We start from the raw sequence: 22,184 nt of genomic DNA, 5'->3' as shown, positions 1-22,184 counted from the left end.
AATAACTTTTAAACGAGATGAAAAATGTAGTTTCTGCTTTCGGATTCTGAATCTTGACGCAAATACGCGTCTTTTGATACCGCTACCGACATGTGCGACCCGAATTTTAAGTGCAGGACTTAAGTTGAAATTTTACTAAATTTGGAAATTAAAAAGCGTATATTTCATAAACTAAGAGTTTCCTAGAGTTGCGGATGATAACTTTGTGATTTTTAGGACCCCCTCTACCCCTACAAATAAACAAAAGTTTGAAAATCGTGGCACCTTATATAAAATCCAACCCTCGATGAATTTTGGGCCCAAGTGAAAACATGGTGTGGCAACCGTGATTACTCAGCCAAATACACACATACATATTCTTATTGCAGTGTAGTTGTTTTCGCTTGCAGCGGCATAGTGACGTAACGAAACTGCTAATATTCGCCACATGATATCTGTTTTAGATAACGCCATATCTTAAATGAAACTTATTTCTCATAAATAAATATAAGTTAAGAATATACCCATTTTCAGTTTTGAGCCTATTGAATTTATTTGGAGCTGTATATATACATATGTATAAACTTATATTTGCTCATTGAGCTTTTTGCTTTTATTTTGCACAATACTGTATGTTCGTACACAAGCTTAATTAAGCAATTTTTCATTGCAGCCACTCCGTTCAATGGCTATGGAATTGAATCCAGTGCTTTATCGCTTACACCTCCTCACAGCCGAAATGATACATTTCATACATCAAATGCAGTATTACATACTCTTTGAAGTGATAGAATGCTCTTGGGCGGAATTCCAGGGTCGGGTACAGCAGGCAAAAGCCCTAGATGATATACTTGATGCTCATGATGATTTTTTGAATATAATTAAATGTGGCGCCTTCCTGGATTCGAGCTCCGGACAATTATGCCAAAATATGGAAAATGTTTACGATGGTATAATACGATTAGAATTGTGGCAAGATAAATTCTATGAAATATGTTTTAAAGAATTAACAGCACGTAAAGATTATGAAAGTTATATTTTAATGTCGGAAGCAGCAGGGGAGTTCGGAGTAACTGCAGATCGCCAATTGGAGCGAGATCAGGAATCAAAGATATTCGAACAATTTATTGGTAGCTATCACAAATCGCTGGATAATATTTGTGCTGACTATGAAAAAGCAGTGCGTTGTTTCTTGTTAACATTGAATTCGCATAACGATCATAATCTACAGTTATTCGGCATAAGATTAGATTTTAATGAATATTACAAGAAGCGTGATCAACGGCTTTGTGTACCATTAACATTTGAACATATGCGTATGAGTATAATGTTTAACGGTAGTAAAAGTTTGGCAGGTAGTCGGTATTCGACAGTGAATTGACATTCACTCATGTCGTCGTTCATACGCCAAACGGAATCACAACAAAATTGTAAAATGGAAAATATAAAATTCAACATCCACTTGAAACATCACCACCTAATAATCAGTTTAACTAACAACACTAAAACAGTGGAACCGATGCTATCGGAGACAATGAAAGACATGAATAATTGGCGATTGTATGACCATAATGAATTATTAAAATATTCTTGTGTGCATAAAGAATTTATGGCATTTAAGAATGAAAAAGAAAGCAAACCGCATCATTTTAAACAGCATATCAGTGCCAATATAATGTTACCAGGCGTAATTAAATGTACTTCAGTTGCAACTACTAAACGTCCTCGTAGTATATTTTTAGATGACCAAGAAGCGAATAGCTTCTATATGGCTTGTTATCAGATCTTGTAAAAAGAAGAGAACTATCATGAACATTGTGTTGTTAGTGATGAGAGTGACTCGAATATTTACTTTAATACAAATATGTATTATAATTTTTAGTAAAAAAGGTACAGGAAAACAGCACTAAAAATTATTAGCATATTTTAGAAGTATCTATTTTTTCTAATTATTTTTGTTAGTTTCAGAAAAAACTTGAATGAATTGTATAACGAAATCTGTGCAAACCAAGTTCAGAAACATTTTCGAAAAACAACGAGGAATATTACGCACTTGGAAATTTTCGCTAAGAATTCTTGGAAATTTTTTTGAGTTTCCAGTAACTAAAAACTCAAAATTCGCATTGACCTTGTAAAATTGGTTTCTAAAGTGTGTTTTAGACCGATGACAGGGTGGAAATTTTTCTCTCGCGATTTTTTCCCGCGGATAAATTTCTCCAATTGTTTTCTCCTAGGGAGAACAATGATTGGGGAATAAGAATTTCGAACTTTCGAAGTCAGCTGTTTTGAGAAATGGCATTTTGTTGTTGCACATTACGGCTTTAAAGAAATTTAAATGTTTAATTCTTGGGAAGAATGTTTTCGATTTGGAGAAAAAAATATAAGCAATGCATGTTACATTTATATCGCGTTTTATATGCTCATAAACTAAAGGAATGATGAATTAGAAACGTCAACCAAGCGTATAAGAAGGCTGCGCAGTAGCATAAATCCGCTGGAGTTTCCGTCTTCTATTCAGCAATGCATTTTGCTTATTGAATTTTTTCGGAAAAGTTTCCGAAATAACTCGTTACACAATTCCTTAAAATTTTTTCTTAAAAATTAACAAAATAATTGTTAATCTTGTTTAATAATTTTTAGTGCTATTGTTATGTATATAAATTTGTTTAGCATAGCTTTGTCTAATTTCAGCATTTAAATCAATACATGTGACCCCGTCTATGAAAAGGTGGCTTATGACTAAAAAAAAATGTTCCACCTTTTTTCTGGTTTCGATGGTTTTTGAGACGCTCTTTCGCGAGGTGAAAACTAGAAAGTCCTAACTTGCTTAGAAGTGTACTAAAAATGTAGAGAAAGAAGAGTACAAGTGAAATACGATGAAGCCTTTGGTTCCTTCGATGCCACTTTGGTGGCTGGTGAAGCATCCTCAGATTTTTTTGATAGCATTTTTTTCGATGGCAATGGAGCCAAAATATCGTTCACAAACTGTTTTGTGCTTTGCCTTTTGGGACTGACTGTTCATAATGCAAAAGAAAAACTACTAAGAAACTGAAGAAATGCATTGTTTATCTTTAACAGCTGTTCCTCGCAATTTGTTTTTAGTCATAAGCCACCTTTTCATAGACCGGGTCACACATACTAAATTTTAGTTTTGTGTTTTTTTTTGTATATAAAAATGAATCTCATTTAATCTTTAATGATGAAGTTATATTTACAAAGCAGCACTTGATTTCTTGAAGATTTAAGACCTAAATACATACATATAGATATCGTAATACTCATAAGTTGATTGATTAATGAAGCTAATTGTCAAATGCATATTATTTGAATAAAATGTAATGAAAGAAATTGTGCTTGTAGACATAATAAGACATAGATAAGCATTTCGATAATAACATGGAACGATGCAAATTCTTACACATCTGGACTATTTCCATTACCATGTTGGTGCTATTTTCATTTTGGAATTGTTTCGTAGATATTTCGTGACTTTTTTGAAGTTATACTTCTTTGGGCGCGTTATGGAAAATTTATGAGATTATGGGTCGATTTATTAACCGATATCGCGCCATCGATTTTTCGATAGGATTTGGGCTCAGGAAAAAAGTTCCACTGCGCATACCAAAAAATAAATTTTCGAGCCTGCGAAATTTTATTTTTTTTTTACTTTTCGACTTTGATTTTAAGGTTTTTTCATGACCTACTAAACAAATTTCCATTTCAATTATCGCCAACGTTTTTAGCGGACATTTTTGGGTCGGACAGGGTATACTTTAAGACTGTCTTGGCCATTTATTATTCATCTCGAAAATTGGTCCGATATGGTCGAGAGGGGTATCAACGGATGCGAATCACTGCCAGGTTTAATAAACTAATTGCGAAATTTAACTCTTTCTAACTGATCAAAAGTTATTTAAAAAAACGGATTTTGCATCACCCAATTCACCAAGTTATTAAAACAAAACACTAAAAAAAAAGTTATATAATAAATTTATATGCTCACTTTGCATATTTTTTTTTTTTTTCAAAAAATTAATAATGAACAATTAATTCAAATAAAATGACCCAAGGCGAACTTGTTTTTAAATTGTCCTCAAGTTGTTAAAAAAAGCAAATTACCCAAAGGTAAAGGCAAAGGTGCCGATTTTTTAAAAAAGTTTATATTGCGATTGGCTGAAAGAATAAGCGAAATCAGTGATGCACAAAATCCTTTGGTAAGTTCTAGGGGCATAAAGTCTCCTTTGAAATGATTCTTACCTCATACTTAAGTTGAGGATATATGTATGTACGTATGAGAAGGGTTTAAAAAATCACTTAGTCTTACATTCAAACATGTTGTTTATTTGCGTATCTATACAATAGCGTCTGAAATGTTAATTTTGATTTTCACACTTCGTCCTTCAACACCCAAGTCTCTCGGTTTGACATTTTCTAAAGTTGGCGGCCCTATCCAAAACTAGTCCCTTGGAGTGAATCACATTGATTAGCCTATCAGCCAAGTTTAAATATCACCTACACGTTACGGCTCCTTTTACCAATGTAAATACGTTGGCTCATATATTTACCAGGTGAGGCAACTAATGACTGTGTGTGCTACTACCCTAACTTAGTGGACAGTCGAACTAGTCTTAAAACTGAAGCTACGCGGTCATCCGTAATGAGCTCTTATATCATAAGGGCGGAAAACAGCAATTAACATCTTTCAACTTAAAATCGGTCGAAATCTATGTTGTGAACACAAACGTCTGCAAACTTTGCTCTACATTTTAAAAATTTTATCCAGGGTCCTTGTAAATAGTTAATTATGTAGATGCGTGGAGGATTATACGATTTTCACCTATGAGTTACGCAATGACATCCACTCAGACTGCTTATGATTTCGAGAGCGGCATCCTTGGCCAAATAGTCCCCACCTAACGTTTCAGAGTGTTTCTCTGGTGTAGCTCGAGAGCATAGCGCGACAAAAACATCCGTTAGAAAGTCTTCGGAGCTACACCTAGAGCTTCTAGGAAACTAACGTGGACGAAGGTACATATGAGTTCGAAGTCGAAGTCCTATAGCTTCTGTGCTGGCATATGGTGTGAGGGTCAGGAGGCGTGGTAGCGACTGATGGTCGGGATTGCTACTGTTCGGATATCGGGAATTGAAGCTCTTAACCATCGGGGATTATAGCTCGAAAAAACTGGATGCGCCCTGTGCCACGAGAGTCGTGAGTATTAATAGACCATTAAAAGCAACCGTAAGTCGCATTTGTGCGTGACCGCCAAGGAGCCACAACTGATTTAAAGAAATTGTGTTCGCGACGATTATTAGGAGTTACCCCCAGGTGAAACTACGCTTTGCACGAGATATACAAAGAAAAGTGTGACCATTTTATGTATCTCTATTTCTTTTCAGCAGAGGCAGCAGTACCAATTGCAAAGACCGGGGTTAGGTTCGAAGCCTCTCTTGAGTAATTGAACGAGGGACCAATCCCTCCGCAAGGAGGTACTCCTGAAAATTTTTGAGCGATCTGCGAGTTTTTGAGGCAAAACCCCGGATCTTTCCGAAGTGGCCAAAACGTTGATTTCCTTAAATACATACAAACAATACCTTTCCTAAATATAATTTTTTTTAAATAGAAAAATCAAGCTTTTTAAATTAAGAACACCGGCGTACGCCGCAGCCGCCGGCATATAATAGAGCCTACACCGCCACCGCCGATAAAGTGAGCCGGCGTGAACCTCTAGTACATATATACTAATGAGATTTAATCTATATTATATGTATGTACATATGTGCATTTCCTCTGTACGTGTGTTTGTCACTGAACTTCGCCTACTGGGGAGGTTGAGGTTGCTTTAGATTCACAATTCGGTCCGGAAAGTGTACCAAGGCCGACCTATTTAAAAAAATCGTATTGTTACGAATATTAGCAAAACTAAGGGGTGCTGCTATCTCTAGGCCGATGCTAAGCAGTGACGTGAATTCACATCAATAATTCAATCATTATGTATCTACATAAACGAAACAATAATTGCGTCTACACATATGTACCATGTACGTATACGAGCAGCGGAGAGTCAATGCACAAACACATGCATATATCTGAGATACTCCTGAAAGTATGCAATGAGGGAACTATAAAATCGTGCAATTGTAGTTACAGCTGAGAAGTTTGAGAGCTGATGGCAACTAGTAGATTCTGGAAGCGCCTAGAAGATGCGAACGTTGAAATCAGAGAGTATAAAAGGCAGCAAATGTAGAGGCGCTGGAATTCAGTTTGATTTGAGCTATCAAGCTATTTCGATTAAGACGCTATCTAGCGAGCCAAAGCAGTATTATTTTGAAAGTCAGTTTTCATTTGAGCTATCAATCAGTTTGGTTATTAAGCAAGCTGTTCGTTGCAAAGTATAAGAGTTATTGTGAAGTACTTTAATAAAAGCCATTTTTCCATTATTCAATATTGGAGTTATTTATTCAACAGTTTAGCGATACGAACGTTGGCAGAAAATTGCAAATAAGGTGAATTGCAGTAAATTCGTTACAGTATTTATGATGCGATTCGCTTGAAATTCGGTACTTTTCCTTCCGGGAAGTGGACCAGGGTCCGAACTATTATAATTAAAATTGTGTATGGAGCGATTTGCTTGAACTTTTTTATAGGGGTACTTCGGTCGGTAGCTCGTTATTTTCCGGCAAGTGGACCAGGAACCGACTTATGCTAAATAAAATAGTGTACGGTGCGGTTTGCCTGAAATTTGATATAGGTGTACTTCGGTGACTTAGTCATTATTTGAGAAACTTTTTTCCGGGAAATGGACCAATGGACCGACCTTTTCCAAAAAATCTAATTTATGGCACGGTTAGATTGAAATTCGGTACAGGGGTACCTCTTTGACAAAGATAATATATGAGAAACTTTTCAATCCGGGAAACCAGTGGCCGGCCTTTTTTTTTACATAAAACAGTTTATAGCGCGATTTGCTGGAAATTTGGTATAGGGGTGCTTCCTTTCTTTTCGGAAAGTGGACCAGGGTATGATATATTCTAATATATCGTATTTATTGTGCGAACCCAAAGAGAGTTCTTGTGTAGTTTCTTTCCAGGAAGTACAGCAGGGACCGATCCATTCGATCAAATTCTTTTCATGGCCTAAAATTTGGTATAAGTCAATGATAACCGAGGTTCCCATTCAGTCATTACCGTAAGATGCAGTGGACATAATTAAAAATGAATGTTGGTTTTTTGGCGTATTTATGCTACACTTAATGTTAAAAAAAAATATGTATTTCTTCAATTTTTCAATTTTAAACTGAACATTATTGGCTTTGTTGACTATATTTTTCCATTCCTTTTTATTATTTTATTGTAATTAATTTTTGCATGCAATTAAAAACATTTTTTTAATACCAAAGAAGTGTAAATTATCACACGCGTTTGTTTGTAAATCTTTATAACTTGTTTGCGTTTTAAGTTCGCGACAGAATTGCTGGATCAAATGGGGACTATTACAAGATTGTTTTCAGACAGTCGTGTATACGAAGGCTCGCACAAAGGACAGTAATTAATAACAAAATATACATATATTTAAAAATTTCAGTGTTTCATGTATAGTTTTATTCATTTGTTCGTTATACATTTACTTTACAAACTTATTAAGTATCTACAGTATATATCGTACAGTAAGTATAATTAATATTTTTAAAATTGAAATCATATTTTAACCAGCCAATAAATTAATGCAATGAGTGCATAGTCGCTGTTATTTGTTCTGTAGTAAATGAATTCATACGTAGCCGCAGAAAATGTATTTATATATAATTTTAAATTTATATATAATTTCGACGTCACTAATTTTTAAGCATTTTTTGTTCATAATAGACTTTTTGCATATAAAAGTTTTGTTTTGTTTTTATAATAGTAGTATTTTTAATGTATTTTTGTTAATTGGGGTGTTTTATTTTCAGCTACAATTCTGAGGCATTAATTTAAAAAAAAAACTTTTTACTGCATTGGGTCTTGAAAAGCATTGAAATACATATTATTTTTTGTTGATTTTTTCGAGAAGAGTAAGAATTATTTTGAAGCGATTTTCCGTCATCCCTACGTTCTTGAAATTGAATACTGAGGTTGGCACAACGCCGAAAGCGGTTTGTTTACAAAACAAAATTTACAAGAAATTATGGAAGATGTTTGCAAATAATTCCATTCAAATACACTTGAATTAAAATGTATTAAGAAATTAAATTATAATGCAAGTCGCTGTGTAATTTCATTCAACCCTTTTTTAGGGCTTCATTCTGTATTGCGAACGATTGCTCATACGAACGATTCGCCTCTAAACGATTTCGTCTAGCAATGGTATTCTCGATTATTTTCGTTCGACCTTTACGTTTCTAACTTTATGTCAAACAGGAAGGCGAAAACAATTGTCAAATTATACGCTACCATCGTTTAACATAGTGCAAATACACTAGCGATTCTTCTCTGAGGCGAAGCGAACGTTCGCTTCGTAATAGAGAATGAGGCCCTTAATGGTTGGTTCAAGTAAGTTCAAGCCCATCAAAGGTAAAAGCAAGCTAGTTTAAGCAAAAATAAAAATGTTTCTATGCAATCTACATTGGACGTTTTATTGTAAACAGATGAATTTTCGAATGTGTTAAGCTTTGATTTATTATGTTACCATAAATAGTTTCTATAAAGACAAAAATTCTTAGTTCAAGTAAAAAAAAAAAATAATACGCCCGGAAATTAAACACCCTAATGTTCATGTTATTAGTATACATATATGGGCAGTTTCCATTATCGTTAAAACCATTTGAATGGAACTCGATGCGTTCAGCTAAATTGTATCCCCTTATCCCCTCGAGCATTAAGCATGCTCATATACACCGGCGAGTAAAAAAAAAAAATACTAAACAGCAAACAAAAATTGTTAGGAAATTTTTCGGTAATTTTCGTTTTTAATTGAGGTAATTTAAACGAATTGTGTAAGAAAGGCTATTTAAACAAATTTCGAAAACGATTTCGAAAAAACTCGAAACTTGTAAAAGCTTTTAAAACTGTCCAACTTTGTATTTCGAATTTTAGGAACGCTTCCTAACTTGTAGTTTCGTAGTTCAATTAATTTTAGTCTTTCGAAATTCTCATAGATTTTTAACTATCTTTTTCAGAACGATTCTCCATATTTTCGTTAAAACAAAGTGTGTACAATTTTACTTTTTATATGGATGCAAATCCAAAACACCTAATTTATTTTTTTAATTTTAAATAAGCTTTTAAATTTCTCAAATTTTTCTTGTTTTCGAAAATGTCAAAATTATTTTACATAGTTTTCGTTCCAATTCAAAATTTTTTCCCAATCAAAAAAAAAAAAAAAAAATAAAAGAAAAAACTGAAATTATTTTTGCTGCTATCGTTTTGTTTTTAACAGAAACTTATTAATTTTGTATGCATTAAAATTTAATTTATTGTAGTTTGGATGATAATGAAAACTACTCATGATGTTTACAAAATAATTTCATCAAATTTATTATTCTATCGCATTTACTACTTTTCTTAAACTGCTTTGGACACATTTGCTATCGAAATTTTCCGATAAGCCATGGTCTAGTTTCGAATTCGAAAAAAAAATTCACCAATGCATAGCTGACAATGCTACCAACTCAGGAGTTTTTTCTCTAAACATTGGGTGTAAATTTTTGAGCAAGGCTGAACACTTATGCTTGTTATTTATACCGGTTTTTTGGATGGTCTTGCAATAGTGGAGTTATTTCAAATTTAATAAATTAATGGTTTCCACGAAAAACGTTTGTAAGGGCTAGTTATATTTCTTCAAGAAAGCAAAAACAAACAAAAAATAGAATATATGGAACAGATCACAGTTTTATAATGTGTAAGCAATTTTAATAAAAACTTTTGGTGGTGTTTTTCATAAAACGGACCTAGTACAGATCATTTTCCTTGAACGTACTTAAAGATTGAAGGATATCACCCGGCCATTGGTCAAGTTGTGAAAAATTTAAAAGAGTTGTAACTTCTTTGGTCTAGAGAATAATGCTACCTGTATAAAGCTTAATATTTCATACTAGCACGTCAAATCTCCACCATTAGTCCTTTCATACTTTTTTAACCCACAAACGAAAACACCGATTAAACATTTAGCAACGTTTTTCACCAACACGTAGCAACTTTGTGATACCTCCGGAAAGTGAGAAAGTGGTGAGAAATGGTGAATTTGAAAGTGTTTGTATGAAATATTATGCACTTTATAAGCGTAAATATTCCTTGTGAAGCAAAGCCTGGACTCTTCAGAATTCTGAATACATGGCCGAGGGTCACCTTGCGAACAGAAAGTACCATGATTGCTAAAATTGAAAACTTAACGAGATTAAAACCGGAGCCCAAACCAGAACGAAACCGAATTCAGACTGGACCGAAAACGAAAGGAGAACATAAGTCATAACCGAAAACGGGGCAGAAACGGGTGCCGACACCGGAATCGCAATCAAAATTCCAACCGAAACTGATATTGCACCTGTCCCCATAATCGAAACCGGATCCGGTGCCAATTAATCGAAATCAAAATGTAAATGAGAATTGATTTCTTCGTTGGGTATGAAATCGAAATATTATTCGGGACCTGCATAACAGATAGCCGAACTTAAATTATAAGTCAAACTTAAAACTGCAATATGCGGCGTTGAAAATATTGCAAATTCATCAAACAACAGGATTTAAAAAATGTCAGTTATGCTAAAAACGCGCATGGCATCTTTTAAATTACCACTTAACCTTTTATCTTTCAAATTCGAGGTAAATTTTAGGGAAGTTTGATATAAATTTGTGTAAAGGCTTTTCAAAAGTTGATAGCACTGCCATTTGTAGATATTTTGTAAAATATAATTATCTTTGCTCATATTTATGCCCCAACGTTGATTGCCTAACTAGTTAAATCAAAGAAATTAGAAAAGGACGGTTTTAGCCACAAAATATGGAAACAAAGCAATTGATGATTATAGTAAATACTCAAAGTTAAATAACTTCTTTACAAGGTGTTGAAATGCCAATGGCTTCTTCATAATCTTTTAGTGTTTCATGAATTTGTTTTTTTCCTTTCCTTATTTTGGCTATGATTATGATGATGTTTAGACTTTTGATCCTTTTTCACATCGATATTCTCATCTGTATTCATACTTTTTGATTTATGAGTTCTATTTTTCTTGCGTTTTTCCACTTTACTAATATCAGTGTTTTCAATTAAATCTGTTATTAAACTTTTGGTATCTTCCGGCGTAATGTCTAACAAATTGGTGATGTTACTATTTTCGCTTTGATGTGATTTTTTCTTTGATTTGGATTTGGTATGTGATTTGAATGTGCCACTTTCTCCATCGCCTTTTACTTTGTTCCTGGCTTTTTTCTTTTCACGCCTATTTTTATCATCTGAGTTTTTAGATTCAATTTTGTCTTCTGACACTTGCGCATTATTTTTACTTATGTTGGATGTAGGCTTGATCTCTCGTAACAGTCCTTTGGGTTCCTCCATATTTGGTCTGCAAGCCAATTAAGAATAAAATATAGAAGTAGAAAATGGAAAAAGATAACATGATTGCGACTTACATATCCAATTCAATATTTAGAGCACGATGTGGATCGTTTGGATCGAATTTAGAGTCCTTATCTTCACTATCCGATAGAGCTACTCCTTCTGGCATTTCCATAGTAGTGTTAACTATATGAAGAGGCTTCGGCTCTGAAATTTAAGTAAGTATGTAAATATTTGAAGTTATACTTCTTTAGGCGCGTTATGAAAAATTGATGAGTGTGAAATTTTAAAAAATGTGACAAAATTTACAGGTTGAAAATGCAGCTGTGAATTGTATGTATATTTAGGAATCTTAGTGTGATTTCTAAAAACTTTATTAAATAACTTGCAAAATACAATATTTGATGTTATCTCAACACCAAATCAACAAGTGATTTAATGTATTAGGAAAAGTAAGAATAAAAACAGAAATGTCAAATATCGGTCAATTCAAAATGTATAGCGTTGCCAAGCTAGCCGGGCTGTAGTCAGAGTGTTATTGAATGTGACAGTTCCCTCATAACGCACAGGACTATAATCTCAAAAAGAAAAAAATCTTTACCCATTCAGAATATTAAAAATAATTTTGAAACTTGTCGTACTTTGCACTACGATAATTAATAACATACCATACATATAAAGCAAAGTTTGCTAGTTTAAGGACACTCCCCAAAGGTTTTGGGAATCCTTTGCCGTATATAGATCCGGTACATTCTGGTAAGAAGCACCATTAAAATACAAGCCTGACCATCTGGGGAACGATTTAATATGATCACATAAAGCTTTTAGGTCATTAAGCTCCCTAGTATCATGAGAATCTTTACGTCGCCAGAGCCTCGCTTGCTAAAAATGTGAAACATTCATATTTGTAACAGGATTCTTCTCGGGTAGGTTAGATTGATAGTTGGGTTCCGGAAGCTGTGAAGCTATAAAGCTTTGTATTGCGCTTATCAACCTTTTGAATCCTTTGAAAGTTCATCATATAATACTGTTATGGTATCGCATTTACAACGGAGCAGTAAGGAAGGCGGTCGGCATGATGTAGTGGTGCACAGTGGCTAGTCATTGTCGGCTGGGGCGGGTCCTTGCCAACCTTACTGTTCCTGCGCCATAAGCAGAAAAATGTTCCTATCATGCCTATCAAAACGAGCAGCTGTCAAATTCAAAAAACCTGGCAGAAGCGCAGAGACCGACTCAAAACGCTTATCAATACAAAATAAAACAACATCCGGCTGAACCGGATGTCACGGACAGACCGTTAACATTCCAAAAATTTAAATTCAAATTCAAAAAAAAACTGACGCAAAAAAGTACTACCGAACCGGACATGGCCGGTTACTCACGCTGAAAATCAAATTCAAAAAAAAACGCTGAAAAACCAACCAATAACAAAAAGGCTGGAAAAATTAAAAATAAAAAAAGAAAAGGGCCGAATATACATAGGGGGCGCCGCGGGTGGTGTTGCGACGCCCGGTGCTTTATCCCACCCTCAAATAACCATGGCCACCGACGCACCTAAAATTTCGGTGGCCCCTTACCTGGTTCCCTAAGTGCCTTCTAAATGAGAAGAATCATCAGCATTCCCATTTTTTTTTTTTTTTAAATTTATTGACAATTCATTATAAATTCCTTATAACCGTTCGATATAATTTCTTAGGTGGTTATTGCCAACCAAGCTGTCCTCATCTAAGAACTTATTTGAAATGTCTACAAACTCTTTGTTTTATTTTAACTTAAATTGCTAATACTGGAGTTACTCCACAGGACGCCAGTCATTTTGTTTTATTCAATGTTAAATAAGAAAATCAATAAAGTCGATACTTAGATTAAACTATTAATATTCGAAACGTATAATGAATGAAATTAATCAAAGCTGTCATGTCTATATTTTAATCTACTAGAACGACGAAGACCACTTTGAGTCACACTATTACCAACAGCTTTATAACTATCAAGAAGACTTGGAAATCCAGAACATGAAGCTTTAGTTTGAGATTCTTCTTTAGAATCCTCATCATTAATTTCTGTTAAATTTTCATTAATATTTCCCGAAAGTTCAATTTCTTCACATTGAAGGTCTTTACTAGGAAGAATTTGAACAGTAATCTCAACCAGGTTTTTATTAATCAAAGCATTATCATCAATATTTATCTCTTAATAATTGTAAATTAAGCAAAGCTCTAGAATAAATACAATTAGCTTAAATTTTTCTTTCTTTTGAATTATTTAAACTTTCGCATATTTTCATTTCTTTCTCATATGCTCGTATGTATGTACATCTACAACTGTGTTATATAAGGTATAATACAAAAATATGTTACGTATATGCTTAAATGTTTCTATACGTCTTTATTTTATTTGTTTGTGAGTTTTTGTTGAGAACTTTGGATATATTTTCCTTAAATTGTATATAGAAAAAAAAATTTTATTGATTGCAACCTTTTTACATTTAGTTCTTGATAACCCTCCAAACGGGGAAAGGTATTTATACTTAGTTCCTTTCTTTTTTTTTTTTGAGTGTATGAAATACAAAAAAAGAACCTTATAGGTATGCTACGACTTGTTACTTAGACCAGGACCGCATGTTAGCAGTAATTTTCGAACCAAACGAAACAAAAAAAAATTTTCGCTTGGTTACACCCAACAAAAAATTGCGCTCTCATGAACGGCCTGCGTATGGTTTGAATCTTGCGTTCGCGCTTTCAAAGTAATTTTGCTAAGGTTTTATAATAAGCGTTTGTAAAAGAAATGTACTGCATATTAAGACTTAAGTGGAGTGTAGTGGTCAGTGACATGGAACGAACTCACCCATTGTTCTAAATGTTGTGGTTACTGTGAGTGGCGTTGCAACAGGCCTAGGTTCGGGGCCCTGTTGTTGTTGCGGTCCGCGTCGTGATGCTGCAGCGGCCTATAGTTGGCGGCCCGGCTGCCGTTGTTAGTAAAGCTGGTGGCTATTGCGCGCGACGATGCGCCGTCGAGTATGGTAGCGTGCGCGCGGATGGTGGCAGCGCGCGATTTCGTTGGCGCTATTGTTGCCGCACTGTAATTACGGCTCTGCTGTTGTTGTTGTAACTGGTGGTTTCTGTAAGTCTGGTGGTGGTGTTGCCAATTGAGTCGTTGTTGGACCATATAGATGGGTTGTGGCTAACATTGCCGTTTCAACGGGCACATGAGCATATAAAGTGTGTGCCACAGGTGGTTGTAACTTTACTGCAACCACATTCATGTACACCTAACCGCTTGCAAATGTTTGAACCAACTTTTCAATTGTAGTGAGACTCCTCGCTGTTTTAATGCGTTCAGCAAAATTCGTATATTTTATACTTAGTAAAAGATGACTGATTGAACATAAATGGAATAAGTTCTGCTTTTTATAGTTAATAGCAGAGAAGTATGTTATAAACGATTTTCAAATGTTGTCTTTTTAGATCACATTTATTTTTCTGCAGATTGATTGATAACGTTGCAGATATCTTTCTCGTAACTTCTGCAATATTGTTACTTCATTTGCACTTTCCTGGTGTACAACTAGTTTTCTTTGTTTTTTTATAGTTGAACGGAGTGCCTTTTCCTAAAGACTTAGCTGGAAAAATATGTTGGAACCACTTGTTCTGTATGAGTTTGCCGTTTTTCATAGACGACACGCAATTCCAACGATGAGACCCACGTACGCACACGTTTTGGAGTTTAGTCAAAGCCTTCACAACTCATTAGACTTTTAGGTTATGGTTGCTGATATCAATTTCGTAGTACAATTAATCGTCTCTTCAACTTGTTTCAAATTTTGTTGGCTTGTACTGAAATGCCAAGTCCACACGAGTATCTATTACACACTTATTGCTGTATTCTCATTTTTCTTTGGCCTTTCCGGACGCGTGCCATCCACTTAATTGAAATTTTCTTCTTTTTCGTGTCGTCTGCCGAAAACGTGCTAGTTAAAAAAGGGATCTTTTTTCCTTAGTGATCGCCGGTCTGTCATTTCCTTCTTGTTTTCGATAATTTTCATCGCAACCTTCGCCACATCGCTAGGTGTGTTCCCGTGAACACGCTCCCAAGTGGATCGCAGCCATATGCCGTAGCAGCAGACCGTAACAAACCTGCTTCGCTTTGGAGACCTGACGATGAAGCGAACAGGAAACCGGGTCAGCTGTGGGAAGCTACTGCCAGGGAACTTCGACGACAAGCAACGTGGGGCACGACTCACCCCTGAGATAAGAGTCTCAAAGTCCTACTACGAGCTAGCCGGGCAACATAGGTCCATCAAAAAAAAATTTAGTCAAATTTGGGAATTAATTTCGTTTCCTAGTTTTAAAAGGGCTTTGCGGCAAGTAGACATTTGTTATGGAGAACTCGTCAAAACTCCGAAAGGTTTTAGTGGTTATCGCCCCCACAAAAGGCAAGACAAAAAAAAAGTATAGACATTTTGATGGGGAGAACTCGTCCAAACTCCGAAAGGCTAGTCCGGCTTAAGCGTGGACTGCCAGGGTGTTCACGGTCCTCGGTGAGTACGCGTGTGAACATCCTATGAGGTCAGTGCTCGGGGAGGATACTGGGCGAGATGTCCCCGACCGCCAAAACGCCCAGACAAAAGTCCAATTGGTGGGTATATAAAAAAAATCAAATTGTAGTTCGGTAAGGAAACGTTTTCTGGTTCATTGCGGACGAATGTCCGAAGCGTGGAAGCGACCTATTAATTTCCCGTTTAGGTCCTCGAGATCATACAACGCATTGCCTACTTTTCGAAGCACGCGACACTTCAGGTATTGCGGTAAGAATTTGGCGTTAATGCCCTGTTTGAAGTTACTTAAGGCAAAGTTTCTTCTGAAAACTTCCTGACCTTCCTTGTAGTTGACTTGCCTAGAGCGCTTGTTATAGGTGATTGCTCCCCTATCCTTGGCCTGATCTAAATTTCTACGGATCTGCTCACGAATATTGGTCAACTTGTCAGCTCGGCTTTCTACCGTAACCTGGTCTTCTCGAAGGCTGTCGAGTTTCCCTAAAATGTTGTACGTTGAGGCATGCTGGACCATGTTTTGGCCATATAATACAAAGTATGGAGAACACTGAATCGCCGTATGAAAATCACTTCTCAAAACTGATAAAATTTCGGGTATATGCTTATCCCAATTAGTGTGGTCAGGTTTATCCTTCAGGAAAATCCTAATCTTAGAAACAATTTCTCTATTGACGCGTTCGGATGCGTTCGCTTGGGGAGAATATAGCCCCGTCCTCACGTGCGTCACCCCGTAGTTTGCAAAAAATTGGTTCATTTCCTTCGAGATAAACTGTTTACCATTGTCACTGTGAATAAACTCAGGGACCCCTACAGCCGGAAAAATTTCTGAAGCGAAGTAATTTATAACGTTAACAGTGGTAGCTCTCTGCATGGGTTTTAGCCAAACGTATTTGGAAAAATGGTCTAGTACTATGAAAAGAAATTGATTTCGCCGCTTGGATCTCGGATACGGCCCTAGAAAGTCGCAATACAACCGCTGAAATGGCCTTTCGGATTCAAAGGTACTCCCTATAGGTGGTCTCGACTGCTGATTGGTGGGTTTTACCGTTTTGCAGGTGTCACAACGCTGGACGTAGTCCCTGACGTCCTTAGCCTGCTGCGGCCAGAAGTACTTCTGCCTAACACGCTCTAAGGTTTTCTGCCATCCGCCATGGTAACTCCGGTTAGCGTCATGTGCTAATCTCACTGCTTCCTCAGTCAACCCTTTTGGCAACCACAAACGCCACAGCGAGTCTTCTTCCCCTTCCAACCCCTTACGAAAGTTAACTCTCTTGAAGATTACACCGTCCACAACTCGTAAATCCGGAAGTGACTCCTCGTTTTCGGTGACGGTCCGAATTAAGTCTAAATACTCATTGCTGGTAAATTCGGGAGAGACTAAGTCTATTTCTCCGGGTGTGGTAGTGAAAGTTAACTCGTCAGCGTCAAAACGCGACAACGCGTCTGGTACTACATTCAGGGTGCCCTTACGATGTTCCATTCTAAAATCGTATCTTTGCAGTAGGAGTGACCATCTCGCCAATCTCCCGCTCAAGTCTTTTTGTGTCATCAACCACTTGAGACTGGAGTGGTCCGTAACAATCCGAAAAGGTAATCCTTCGACATAGGGTCGGAAACGCTTCACGCTAATTATGGCTGCAAGACATTCCAGCTCGGTTACTGTGTAATTGCGTTGAGCATTATTCAGCTTTTTCGACACGAATGCGATTGGATGCTCAGCGCCATCATCATCGACCTGAAACAATACTCCGCCAACACCTATTTTGGAAGCGTCACATTGTATCACGAATTCCCTTGAAAAGTCTGGTTGGGCCAAGACAGGCGCCGAACTCAAGGCTACTTTTAGTTTTTCGAACGCCTCTATAGCTTCAGGAGTGAGTTTAAACGGGCCTGCTGATTTGCGGAGACAGTCGGTCAAGGGACCTGCCAAGTCAGCAAAATTGGTAATAAATGCTCGGTACCAATTCGCCATGCCCACAAACCTACGCACTTGCCGAGGGGATTTAGGGATCGGGAAGTTTTGTATTGCTTCTACTTTTCCCGGATCCACCTTCAGACACCCGCTGCCTATCAAATACCCTAAGTAGCGTATTTCTTTCTGACAAAATTTACTTTTTTCCACATTTATTGTCAGACCTGCATCTCTCAAACAGTTCGCCACTTCTGCTAGCAATTTTAGATGATCCTCAAAATTAGTGCTACATACCATCAGATCGTCCAGGTAGACAAAGACGTTCTCTCGCAGACGCGAAGGGATCGCCTTGTCCATCAGCCTACTCATAGTCTGCGGTCCATTGCACAGACCAAATGGCATCATCTTGAAGTGGTACAGAGGCCTCCCCGGAACTGCGAATGCTGTTTTTTCCTTCGAGGACTCTGTCAATTTGATCTGGAAGAACGCGTCTTTCAGATCAATGCCACTAATAAAATGCGTATCTTTCAGTCTGCTCAATAAGCCGTTGATATGAGGCAGGGGGTACGAATCCTTCTTAGTCACCGCGTTGACCTTTCTCGAATCTATGCACAGCCTGACTTTGCCTGGTTTCCGGACCAGTACTACAGGACTACACCACGGGGAGTTGGATTCCTCTATAACTCCTAACTGTAGTAACCTGTCTAGTTCTCTAAAAGCTTCGGCTTGCCTCGGCGGCGAAAGAGGGAAATGTTTGCTTTTTATGGGTACAGCATCACCGGTGTCGATGTGATGCTCCACTAATTTAGTTTGCCCTAGGCCTAACTTCTCGTACGAAGGAAACGTCTCGATGACTTTTCGCAATTCTGATTTCTGTTCTGGTGACAATTCATGGAGGTTAAGTTCCTCTTCCTTTTCAAGCCTAGTCTCTAAACACTCTACGCTCGGGAATATTTCGGGAGCTAACGCGAATGCTCTCCAAAAATCTACCCCGAAGTATGCTTCTTGGAGCAATGAGGGAACAAGGTAAAAACGAATAATCTTTGTGAGATTTTTAAAAGTGACCGGCAGAGATACTGAGCCTAAAATTTTTTGTTTGTTGCCGCCTGCGGTATATACGAACGCATGTAAGGGCTGATATTCGAAGCCGTTATCCTTTAGGAATTCTACTCCATTTTTCCCTAAGATGGAGACGTTGGCTCCCGAGTCTAACAACCCTACAAGAAAACTATTTTTAATTCTAGCCTTTACTAAAGGCCTTTCGTCCTCTGTAAGCGTTAACGTGGTGGCTTGCAGCAGTCTACGCTCCTGTACTCTCCGGTGGTATCTCTTCCTACACTTCAAAATATTGTCCGATACCGGATATTGGTCAAAAATGGTATGTCTCAATTGTTCATACCTATCCTCCCTTTCTTTTAGGGTTGGGAAAAGTTGCGTTTGGCACGCGACATCCCTATGCTGGCGTCGCAGAATTTTGATTTGCTCGCCCATCGTGAAAGAGGACGTTCGACTCTCGGCTTCAGAACTGTCTGTACTGTCAGGGTAAGTTATTATTACTTTGGAGGGCTCTTCTGCCAGGGTACTACAGCACCTCGGAAGCTCACCACCTCCATGCAGAGATTCGCCCTCTGGGTCAGCGCACGGGACGACGCCTCGAGCACTGGCTGATGTGGGGGCTATGAAGCCGAACGAGGTTCCCCCGCCTTCTCGCTCGGGTACTGGTTTCCCTGCCTGCGATGGTCCCTAGGGCATTTGGGGGTGAATACACCCTTATACCCACATTTAAAACAAAAAGGACTTTTTATGGGTTCCTCACAATATATATAGGAGTGCCCCATTCCTTGGCAATTCCAGCATTGGATTCCCGAGTAGTCCGGTCTTCTGCTGCGTCTATATTCCAGCGCCTCTATCTGCGGGTCTATCTCGCCGTCCTCGCCTTCCATCTTCATGTCCGGGGTTGTCACGCGTGCCTCGCTTACATGCCGTCCTGGGTAAATGGCTCCCAGCAGCTTGCTCTCTTTCAGCACTTGTTCACCTCTGCGTGCTACATCGCGTAGATCATGGAGGTTCCTCACGTCCGCATTAAAAAGCATTAGCTTAAGGCTACTGTTGACGTTCCTTTTTATTATGTCAATCAGTAGAAGCTCTGACATTGGCTCCCTTAAGCGCGCGTTCAAGGAGATTATGTCCGCGTGAAACACGTCATAACACTCACTTGCCTTTTGCTTCCGCATGGAGATCTCCATCATGATCTCGTGGTCCGTTTTCAAAGTGCCAAACTCTCTTTTTAACGAGTAGCACAAGAAGGCATAAGTCGCATTTGGGTTTTGTTTGGTAAACAGCCAGTACCATTCTTCGGCTCGTCCAGAAAGGAACAAGTGGAAACTGGCCATTATTTGTTCGTCCGGGCATTGTGTGCGCTCACACAAAGTGTTCAGTTTAAACAGAAAATCGGCTACGCTGCCATTGCCGTCGAACGCGATTTTCCACTCCTGCGGTTTTACGGTGATGCTGCTTGGAGTCGGGTACATTGGTGGTACTCCCGATGGCAATGGGTTACGGTCCATCCTACTCGCGTTCCTGTGTTGCTGGTGCGCTTGCTGCGTGGATTCGAGAGCGGCGTTGAGCTGGGCCATGTTGGATCTAATTGAGCCCATCTCTCTCCGCATTTCCTCCTGCGAAGCCTGAAACAGTTGGTGTAGCACGTCCACCCACGAGCCTGCACGGTTGGCTTCGTCCTGCGTTCCTAAGGTCCGATCGCTTGTAGCGTCTCCGAAATTTCCTATGTCCTGGTTTGGGGGTAAGGCACCAGCTCCTTCGGGTGCGTAGATCGCCGCATTGGGCATTAGCCCCGAGATATCGTGCACGTTCACATGACTGGTGCTTACGGGTATGTCTATTTTGTCGCGCGGGTCGTTCAGGTCCGAGCCTATGTTAAACAGCGCGGGATCTCCGCGATGTCCCCCTACTGGGGTGTGCACCACCAAGGGACGCCTGGCCTTGGGGAAGGCCCCCCTATTATTGCTACCCCGATTCGGGTTTCCCCTGTAATTCCCCGCGCTCCCGAACGGTGTGTTCCGGCCCTGATGCCCGAATGGCTGGTCGCGCGACATGTTCAGGGGGGAAAAAAAAATTTTTGGTCAAGCAAAACTTATGCCCGTACGGCGCTTAGAAAAAAAAAATTATATGGAGGAAAAAAAAAATAAAAATTTGAGCGCGAATAATTACTGCAAAAAAAAAATCGCAAAAAAAAAAAAAATTTTCAGTTAAATATGTGTCCTAATACTCATGGGAATGCTGACATCCCCCTCCGAAGGCACTCGGGATACAGGCAAAACTAAAAAATGGAAAAAAAAATTACATAAACTCATTCATACATGTCCCTAGTGCTCCCAACCGCAGTGCGAGGGGGTCTTAAGGCCCCCTCCGGGACTGGTTGGGGTCACTAGGGTCACTCCAGGCACACACGGGTCGGTCTCAACACGCCCAGCCGCAACGCAGGGGCAGTCTCCAGGGGGCTTGCCCCTGGGACTGGTTGGGGGTGTTGAGGCCTCCCGTCCATCCTCGCTGGACACCCCTCCTGCCTCCGCCGCAATGGGTGGAGCGGTTTCGGAACCGCTCCCCCAGTCTGGCGGGACAGGAAGGAGTGCCACTCTGAATCCCAGCTCAACCCGTCACAGTCCAGGTGGTATTCGAATCTACCACCTGGGACGTGGGATGAGCTGGGGTTCTTCCAACTCACACACACTCTCACACAAGACAACACAAAATTCGGCATATAACAAAAAAAAAAAACTACTTTACAAAAAAAAACTTTTTAAAATTTACTAATAAGAAAAAAAAAACCCAATTAGCGGACATATATTTTCCAATGCCGACTGCAGACAACTTTCCGGGAAAACAAAAAAAACCCCAATTACAAAAAAAAATAAAGTGCGTGCAGCACTGCCTCACTGGGTGAAATCAAAAAAATCCGGAGGACTGACGTGAAGTCCCGTGACCCCTTCGGCCACTGCCCCCGATGACCAGCCCGGACAACCTGATCCGTCCAACCATCCCACCGCAACGTAGGTGGCAGCTTCTGTGGCTGCTCACTCGGACTGGTGGGATGGTCAAACTCACAGGTTGACCCGACTGACCCCCGCGGCCAGCGCCTTAGGTGCCACGTTGGGCGCCATCTGTTATGGCGCCCTCAGCAACTGTCATCG

General features: G+C 38.7%; 2 protein-coding genes across 5 annotated transcripts in view; one reads left to right on the top strand and one right to left on the bottom strand.

Annotated features, from left to right (window-relative positions):
- Grip91 (gamma-tubulin complex component 3) overlaps positions 1-8,700 on the top strand; it is a 60,132-nt gene extending 51,432 nt beyond the window's left edge. For both annotated transcript variants that reach the window (XM_067786065.1, XM_067786066.1), the window contains one exon: positions 653-8,700. In XM_067786065.1, coding sequence (XP_067642166.1) covers positions 653-1,360 — 708 coding nt within the window. In that variant the 3' untranslated portion in view covers positions 1,361-8,700. The remainder of the gene's footprint in view (positions 1-652) is intronic.
- The window catches only part of g (adaptor-related protein complex 3, delta 1 subunit-like garnet), a 164,306-nt gene continuing 149,665 nt past the window's right edge, over positions 7,544-22,184 (bottom strand). For all 3 annotated transcript variants that reach the window (XM_067786062.1, XM_067786064.1, XM_067786063.1), the window contains 2 exons: positions 11,584-11,716; positions 7,544-11,516 (listed from right to left, as the gene is read on the bottom strand). In XM_067786062.1, coding sequence (XP_067642163.1) covers positions 11,057-11,516; positions 11,584-11,716 — 593 coding nt within the window. In that variant the 3' untranslated portion in view covers positions 7,544-11,056. The remainder of the gene's footprint in view (positions 11,517-11,583; positions 11,717-22,184) is intronic.

This window comes from Eurosta solidaginis, chromosome 4 (genome assembly GCF_040869045.1).
Source record: "Eurosta solidaginis isolate ZX-2024a chromosome 4, ASM4086904v1, whole genome shotgun sequence".
In the NCBI taxonomy this organism is placed as follows: Eukaryota; Metazoa; Arthropoda; class Insecta; order Diptera; family Tephritidae; genus Eurosta; species Eurosta solidaginis.
Note: the sequence above shows the minus strand (reverse complement) of the source record. Positions and strands in the feature narration are given on the sequence as shown.